Source organism: Vulpes vulpes, chromosome 1 (assembly GCF_048418805.1).
Source record: "Vulpes vulpes isolate BD-2025 chromosome 1, VulVul3, whole genome shotgun sequence".
Lineage (NCBI taxonomy): Eukaryota > Metazoa > Chordata > Mammalia > Carnivora > Canidae > Vulpes > Vulpes vulpes.
Window position 1 is genome coordinate 14,079,890 of NC_132780.1, and position 9,167 is coordinate 14,089,056.

Consider the following 9,167-nt stretch of genomic DNA (forward strand, 5'->3'; position numbering starts at 1 on the left):
CCGTCTTTCCCCCCAGCGCTTCGCCCTGGGGACTAAGGCTGGGGCGGTTTCCGCCAAGTATCCCACCCCCCAAATGAATGCCAGTGGTCACACGTGCTCTCTCTAAACCTATGCAATGGGATTGATGGGGGCGGGGGGTGGTCACGGGCAGAGCACAGGATTCACAGTCTGGGCCCCTCCTGGCCACCCCCAGATGAAGGTGAGACAGGCATGCCCACCACCCGCCGGCTGGCTCAGGGAAGATGGCTGGGCGCTGGGCTGGGGCAGCCATCAGACCCACCCCATTCTCTGGCTCCAGGAGGCTAGTGGTCACGTTTGGCTCATTTGCTCTTCACGGGCCCCCTCCCCAGGAGGAGGGGGGGAAGCACCAGGGGCCTGAGGCCAGGCCCAAAGTGAAGGAGCACTGGGATGGAGACTCCCCACCCCAGTGTCACCCCTGCAGCTGGAACGGGCAGCCAGCACCAGCAGCCTTTCCTGAGATGGTGGTGGGCGGCAGAAGCGGGCGGCTCCGTCCCCACCCTCTCCGTCACCGCCGCCTTCAGACGCTGAGTCCGTCAGCCCTCTCTCCCCTGGCTTCTCAGCCAGGGACCCAGGAGTCCACATCTCCATCAGTGCACCCAGGTTAGGCTGGGGCTGGAGTGGCTGCCCTGGTCTGCCCCTGGGACAGGCAGGGCTGGTAGTCCAGTATGCTACATGGTGCAGAAAAAGTCCCCCGCGCTGGCCAGGGCATCAGGAGGTGGGAGGGTCCTGCCCCCCAAGTCCCTGATGTCCACCGGGCGGGTGCAGGCACCTAATTGGGCTCCATCTCCGGGGCTCCACGGCCCCTGGGTAAGGGCAGGAGTCCCATGATGAGATTGTACAGGACCCTCCAGGGTGAGGGGCGGTGTCGCTGCTGCTCCTCTTGTCTCTAGGGGGGAGAGAGAGAAGAGGAAGTTAGAGCGGGCTGTGACAGGGACACATTGGTGGTTAGGCCCAAGGGCAGCAAGGAGGAAGACACAGTCCTCCTAAGGACCTAAGAGTGAGCTAGCTACACTCAACCAACCCTCAGTGGTAGGTACTATTATTAATTGGGTCTAAATCCCAGCTACTCCCACCACCAGGGGCCCCTGTCGTCATCTCAGGGGAAAACAGCATCCTCATCTAGAACAGAATAGGATGGAGAGGATGCAGACGGAACGCCCTCAGTACAGTGCGTGCATCAAGCAACTGCTCCCCTAGGCTCCAGTTTCCAGATGAGAAAGTCACCCAGCCAAAGTCAGCCAGACCTGAGGGTGGAGGAGGCTGGATGGCAGCATGGCCTGGCCTGCCCTCAATAGTGGGAAGGGGGAGAAAAGGGACCATGTGATTCCCTGTCTCAGTCTAGTCAGATTCCCTAGTCTCAGTGATTCTAGAACAATCTGTGGAAGGACAATAACTGGGAACAATAGTTTACCTTCTGTGCTGAGGCAGGCACAGAAGTATATCCAGGCAAAGCTAACCCCTGCCCTCTTTCCAGCGACAGGATGAAGGCTTGGGGTGGCCTCTAGGACCCTCTCAATTCCAAATTGCTAGGAAAGTGAAAATGAAGGAAGCTACATAGAAGAAAAGACTCCCCGTGAGTAAAAATTAAAGGTAAGCTAGCACTGTCCCACCCCCTATCCTGAGTGCATGGCCAGATGCTAATAAGCAGGACCCACCTAGTATCAGCCCCACAAAAGGAGGAGAAATTCATCTTACAGATGAGAAAATTCATCTTACAGGTGAGAACAAGGTCAGATAAACCTTCCTGATGATCCTAGTAGGTGCCAGGGTGTGGGATGCCTTGTACCACTCCCTGCTCCCTCATCACTCCCCACCAGCTCTTGCAGCCAGGAGGTAGCAAAGGGGGCACTTCATAATGGCATCAGTTGAAAAGCCTGCCAGTGTCACACTGCGGTGGGATGCCACCTAGCACAGCCATCTATCTGTGTGAGCAAGCTAGCAATCATCTAGTAAAGCTGAGGAGGGCAGAGCACCCAGGTCTCTACTCTGGAGGTACACACAAGTGCACCAGAGATATCCATCATTTGGAAGAGGCCAAAAAGCAAAAAACAAAAAACCCAAGCCAATAAAAATTTGAAAAATTTTAAAAAATCCTAAATATCGGGATCCCTGGGTGGCGCAGCGGTTTGGCGCCTGCCTTTGGCCCAGGGCGCGATCCTGGAGACCCGGGATCGAATCCCACGTCGGGCTCCCGGTGCATGGAGCCTGCTTCTCCCTCTGCCTGTGTCTCTGCCTCTCTCTCTCTCTGTGTGACTATCATAAACAAATAAAAAAATAAAAAAATAATTGAAAAAGAAAAGCTTTAAAAAAAAAAATCCTAAATATCCGTCAATGAGAAAATGAACAAGGATACTGTATGTTGATCCCACAGAATGCTACAAAGCAGTGAAAGTGTATGAACTAAAAGCTTCCTTGCCCACATGATCAATCTCCAAGCCTAATTCAGGGGGGGAAAGTTTGGAGAGGAGCACACCATATCATGTATATTAAGCCGAAAACATCCCGCAAACGTAAGCATTGTTTGTGGCCTGATAAATACGTAGTAAAAGAATCAACACCTGCGGAGTCATGGGACAAGCCAACTTGAGAGGTTTCCTTTGGAAAGGAGGAGAAGAGGGTCAGGGAGGGGAACGAGGGGCTTCACCGCATCCGGGTTTTGTTTTTCTTTCAATAAGCAAGCAGTGCGGGTGCAGCGTTCGGATTGGACAGAGCTGGGCGGTCGGCACCCTGATATTTGTTGTTCTCTGCTGTACGCCACAGGCTTCCAAGATCTCGCTTTAACGAGAGGCCGCGGCGCGGGCTCGGGGGCGGGGCCTCCCGCGGGGCGGGGCTCCAGGGCCCGCCCCCGGCCGCCCGGGAAGCTGTGTGGCGCGCTCCGGCCGCGCGCGCCGGCGGGTGGGAGGGGCGGGCGCGGCCGCGCCGCCGCTGCTGACTCACCGGCTATAAATAGCCCGGGATATATGAGCTGCGCCGCCGAGCGCCGCCCTCAGTCCCCGCGGCCGCGGGCCACGGACGCGCCGCGGCGCTCGAGGCCGTCCCGGCCCTTGCCCGGGTCGTGCCAGCCGCGGCGCGGGCCCTTCGGCAGGTCCGCGGGCCCGTCGCCCCTCCCACCTGCCTGTCCCCAGCGCGACCCCGCCGCGCCGGGCAGCAGCTGCCGCACATCTGGCGGGGCCGCCCGCAGCCCCCTCCCGGGCGGGAAGTCCCACCTGCCGTCTACCCCTCCCCCAACACTCACCCGCCGCTCGTACAGCGCGTTGAGGTCGTCCGCCATCCGCCGCAGCTGGGCCCCGATCTCCCGGGCCCACTGCTCCTCCTCCCCCCGGACTCCCGGGGCTGCTTGGGTGGGACCGCCCGCCAGGGCCCCCGGGGCGCTGGGCACCGGCGATTCCAGGTGCTGTTCCGCCGGCGACAGTGAGGGCTGAGGACCTGGGAAAAGCCGGGGGAGCGCGGTCAGCACCCGCCACCCCTGCTGGCCCTGCGGCGTCCCGGTGGGACCGATTAGCCAGGGCCCGCTTCTCCCTTGTCCAGCCTCCCGATTTCCTTTCTGCTCCCCGCCTCATTTCTAGCGGTTCCGTTTTCCCCTCCTGAGGCCAGGTTTCTCAGCTTCTCTCCAGGCACCAGAAAGGAAGGAGAGGTCCTGGGGAGGCCGCTCTGGGGGTTACCTGTCTGGCCAACTACCACCCCACCACCCGTGTGAGTCTGGAGGTCCTTCCTAACTATTCCAACCTAACTATTCCAAAACGGGGCCAAATTTTGCCGACTCCATTTAACGGATGGGGAAACTGAGGCCCACCCTAAGAAGCGGCCCAAGGTCACATAGGGATACGGCGACTGACTACACCCAGTCACAAGCCTCAGGTCTCCTGCCCTCTGGTGTCCAACCACAGTGAAGCCACACCCCCGGATGTGGCAGGGGCACGGAGACCAGGAGGCCAGACTGGCTGCCTCCGAGCGCGGGCCTGGGGGGCTGGGATTCGGGAGATGCCTTCCTGCCCCACCCCCTTCCGAGCTGCCCCGCAGTCTCTTCCTCCCTCCAGTCACTGCGAGGGGCCTCAGTTTCCACACCTGTGACTGCAGTCCTGAAATCGCGGCCCCTCTTGTCCCCGCCGCCTGGGAACCCAGCCGGGGAAGTTTGTTCTCCCCTGACCTCCCTGGGCTCCGGGGACAGGGGTGAGGTCTTGGGGTGGAGAGGCAAAGCAGGACAATCTTCCCTGCCCCGAGCGTGCTCGCTGGGATGGGGCTAGCAGGGCACCACAGGGTTAACAGCCCATCCGGCAGGGGACCTTTAACCCTTCCGTCCCCAAGACTCACTTTCCCACTCTCGCCTCCCCCACCCCCACTTTGCCCACACAATGGCCCCTCCCCCTCCCCTTCCTCCGCCCGGACTGCGGAGAGGGCGGCCCGACCAGAGATGCGGAGAAAGGCAAAAGGCCACCCCCATCCCCCCAAGTCCTGAAGTGACAGTCCTCTCGCTCTGCCCACACTCTCCAACCACAGTCCTCGGGGAGGTTAAGGAGACCCAGACTAGGGGAGGGGGGCTGCGAAACAGCTGTTGCCCCAGGCCCGGAAAAGGCCGTGGGCCGCAACTCGCGGACTGCAGTCAGATTCCAGGAGGGACTTCCCACTCGGCCTCCCCCCGCCCCCAGCCTCCCACTCCGTCTTCCTGCTTCTTGCAACACAAAGACCACACTGGCCACACCCTCCCTGTGGCCCGGCCGGCTCGCCACCTCCCCCCACTCGCTCCCACTTCTTCAGTGGCTCAGGGTCTCTTTCCCGGCTCCCAGCATCCCGGGGCGCGCGGGTGGGGCGGCACTCACCGTCGGGGCGCGGGCCTCGGGGCCGGCTGCGGGGACCCCCAGGCCAGCGGGGGGCCCCCAGGGCGGCGGTGACGGCGGGCGGGGCGGTGGGGGCGCAGAGGTAGGCAGCGGGCAGCAGGGCAGGGGCAGCGGGGGCGGCGGGCAGGCCGGGCTCGCAGAGGCCGCAGGACACGGCCGAGGGCACCAGGCGGCTGAGGGGAAACGGGCGCGGACCGTCGCGGGCCAGGCCCTCTACGGGCTCCGGGGAGCTGCCCTCCTGGCGTGCTCGGGCCATGGCGCTCCCTGGGGCCTGCAGGACAGGGGGAGAGGGCTGCAGTCAGCAGGGAGGTGCAGGGGGGACACCAGGGCCCCGCAACAACCCCCCCAACCTGGGGTACACAGGACAACCCCCCCAGCTCCTGCACACAGCAATCAGCACATTCCAGGCGCAGGGAAACCCATGGAAGGCTCCCACCACACACAGGGCCCAGATGGGGGACTGTGGGCCCGTGTGACGGGGCCCACAAGACACACGCCCACCGAGGGTGAGACGCAGGGCACTGGCTGCTGAGGACAGCCTCTCAGGCACATGGTGATGGGCGCACGACAGGGGCAAGGAGGGTGGCTCTCACAGCAAGTCCAAGGGCTCACACAGGACCCAGATGGAGGAGTGTGTCAGGTGTGTGGGTGCATGAGGGGTGACAGCCTCCAAACACAAACTCACCCAGCCTGGGAGTCACACAGGGCATGGGCCGGTGGGGCTAACTTCTGACTACACACAGGGACTCATGCAGGACCCGAATGGCAGGGACAACTGGAGGGTAGGGGTGTGAAGGGTACGCGCCACATATGTAAGGTCTCGCTTGGGACTTGCCAGCCTGACCTCCCACCTCATCTCCCATTTGCACAGAAATGGTCCCAGTCTCTGATACTGGGACCCAACACAGGGCACACACACACAGACCATCAGAAGAGTGTACACACAATGCAGACGGGCTGGTACAACCCCCTCCATCCCCACACATATACCAACTGTCAGAATCTTACAAACTGACCACTGTTGATATGCCCACGGACACACACACACACACACACACACAGTGCAGCCATCACAGACACAGAAGCACACTAAATAGGCACTGTCACACTTCTCCAACACACATGCCCCTCCCCCCATACATACCCAAGAGGTAAGACCTGCACACCTCAGGACCCACACAAATATCAACACCACCCAGACATCCCTGGACACACAAGACCGACACGACCAAAACACGCCCCTCTGGTCCCCATCTGTCAGACCCCAGGACACATGCAAATTAGGCACACACAGACACATGTCATCAGACCCAGATGCCTCTCCACACACGCCGGCAACGACACACAGACGCAGAAGAGCAGACATCAACTCACCCTCCTCCACCAACCTCGAAACACCATCACCAACTGTCAGCCCCGGACACACACACGCACACGCACACACCACAGCTAACTCTAATCCCACACAGCCCTGGCGGCGCGCACACCTAAAGCACCCACAGAAAACACTGGTCTCACGTGACTGACATAAACACTACACACACGCAGCCCACATGACACACATGAGCCAGCCGATCACAGAGACAAGCCCCTCAGACCCAACACACACACACACAAGACACACACAGAGGCTCAGACACAGCCCCATACTCCAGGAGGCTGCCAGCAACACCCACTGACTACACTGCACAGACCCCACAGAGCTGAGATCCTCAATTCCCAGACACGGATGCCAGACACACAAGCCAAACACAGACCGAGACAACCCCCACACCACACACACACACACACACACCACACAGAATTCACACACACACCTGGAAGGAAAACAGACGTTGCTTTCAGCAGCCACACCATCACAAGTGCTTAGCGGAGACACATGCCCTGGAGATGTACACAGTCACAGACAGTACACACAGTCAAGACACACAAGCACACACAAACACAGCACAACGGGCAAGACACACACATATAAACCCTCAAACACAGCCCACTCAAGCAACACACAAACACTCCAACCACCCACTGGAGCGCACACGCAGGCAACACAGACCCATAGAATCACCCCCAAACAGCACACACAGGTAACTCTCACCCAGAACACAGCACACACACACACACACAGGTACACTACACATAAACAGCACCCACCCCTTGGGCACGGCATTCATAGGAAGAACCTCAGGAATACACACGGGGACTCAAACGCACACCCCCACGGGCCACAGCCCCAACATTCCCCTGGACTGACACCACCACTCCCTGCAGACCCCAGCACAAACTCGGAGCCAGACACACGCACACACCCAAGCGAGACACCTGCAGATCCACAACCCCGCACACGCGCGCTCCCACGGCGGGCCCAGGCTCCCCCCTCTGCTGTCACTGCACCCCCCCACCCCGCCGCCGCCACGTGCGCCCGCCCCGCCCGCCAGGCGAGCGAGAGGCCAATAACCGGCTGTTGCTGGGGCGCAGCCCCCGCCCGCAGGAGCTGCAGACTCCACGGCCCGCGAGCCGCCCCCTGTCGCCGCCCCCAGCGGGCGCGCGCCTGGGGTGTGGCCGCCCCTACCAGCCGCCCCCCACCCGCGCCCCTCCCGGACTGCGGGGGCCGGGGCAGTCGGGGTCGACTCATTTCCCCGGGCCCGCACTGGCCGCCAGGGGGCGCTGCCGAGCCCGCACCCCATTGTTTGTAAACAAACCCGCCAGACCGCTGAGGCACCTGCGCTCCCGGACCCTCAGTGCCTCCCGCCCAGCTACCCCAGCCCAGGGTCGTTCGTGGGACGCAGGGTGGGGAGGAGCGAGGCGCGGTGTGGGGAAGCAGCGCGCCCCCGCGGCTCTCCCAGCGCACTCCTGCCACCTCCTCCAGGGAGCCCACCCGGCCTGGCCCATCGCGGCCGACGGGGATTCGGGGTGCGCACACTCACCCCGGGGGCATGAACACGCCGGAGGGGGCGGTGATGGGGGGCGGGCGGCTTCCTTCAAGAGGGCGCGCCCGCCGAGCGCCGCTCCTTGCGGCGGCTGTTGCTGCTGCGGCGGCGGCGGCTACTGCCGCTCTAACTGCAGTGGCGGCTGCTGCTGCTGTGGCCGCTGCTGCTCCCGCTCGGGCTGGAGGCGCGTCCGCGTCGTGGCCGCCGCCGCCGATCCTGCCGCTGCTGCTGCCGCCGCCGCCGCCGCCGCCAGGCGCCCGCTCGCATGTGGCTCGCGCCGCGTCTCAGGCCGCCCGGCGGATCCCCGGCCCGCTCGGCGGCCGCCCCGCCCCGCCCCGCCCCCGCCCGGCGGGTCCCACGCCCCGCCCCCGCGTGACGCCACGGCCCCGCCCGCCCGCCGCGGACAAGTTGGGACTTGCAGGCGCGCGCCGCGCCCCCCTACCTCCGTGCGGGGGTTTCCCTGCGGCCGGGGGCGGGGCGGGCCCGGCCGGCGGCGAGGAGCCCCGAGCTGTGCGGACCGGGGCCGCCCCGACGGCCTGACACACTGACACACTGACTGGGACCCACAGACACGCGCTCCGGGGGACACAGAGTCACGTGCTGGCAGGCATACGGCCACACGCGCACAAACGCACACCTGAGGCCCGGACGTGGATGTGCAAACCCTCACGCTGACTGGGGCACACACTCACACGCCCAGGCACAAACACGGAGACCCGATCGCCGAGAAGGCCATGGGGGGACACCCCGACCGACATGGTGAACGGGGCTGTGTTGCAAAACACCGGCACCCACAAACTGTGTTCACAAACATTGCCACGGAGCAGGCGTCAGAGGCAGAGAGCTTCTCAGGAAAGGCGCGCTTCCTGATCCGCGCAGGTGGACACACACACACACACACACACACACACACACACACCTGTACAGGGACACCTGGACGCACAGCCTGATCGAGGTGACACTTCTACAGGGACACACACAAACCCACCCACGCCAGTTCACAGCTGACACATCAGAACTATCAGAAACTGCCCCTCACAGACATAGATCAAATCAGACATAAATAAAAACTGACCCCCAGAACAGTCGCAAGGCACACCTGTAACAGGTTCCTGGTAACTGGCCCACTGATGGGGACACACTCTGGAGCAGGCACATCTAGCCGCGCTTGGCACAGATCTGACGGGGGACCCACAGGGCCAGAAGGAAACCCCGAGCACCTGACAGGGACATGCCCGGGCAGCCCCTGCATTGATTTGCACCCTGCCTCCTGGCTTTCAGTTCCCTTTCTCAGTTTCTCCTTGTTACTCTTCCCCTGGCTTGGACTTGGGGATTCCGTATCCTTCCCTCCCTGGAGCTTTGTGTTCCTCTGCACCTTCCATTT

At 62.5% G+C, this 9,167-nt stretch overlaps 1 protein-coding gene across 2 annotated transcripts; it reads right to left on the reverse strand.

Annotated features, from left to right (window-relative positions):
- Positions 1–315: 315 nt before the first annotated feature.
- BBC3 (BCL2 binding component 3) lies at positions 316–8,044 on the reverse strand. 2 transcript variants are annotated; one of them, XM_026014021.2, is made up of 4 exons: positions 7,781–8,044; positions 4,839–5,127; positions 3,257–3,447; positions 316–907 (listed from the first exon to the last, which is right to left on the reverse strand). In XM_026014021.2, exons 2-4 carry the CDS (start codon positions 5,110–5,112, stop codon positions 791–793), a joined length of 582 nt encoding a protein of 193 aa, XP_025869806.2. In that variant the 5' UTR covers positions 5,113–5,127; positions 7,781–8,044; the 3' UTR covers positions 316–790. The 2 variants fall into 2 exon arrangements, with proteins under 2 accessions (XP_025869806.2, XP_072611678.1); XM_072755577.1 differs by lacking the exon at positions 7,781–8,044 and adding an exon at positions 5,542–5,657.
- Positions 8,045–9,167: the final 1,123 nt, after the last annotated feature.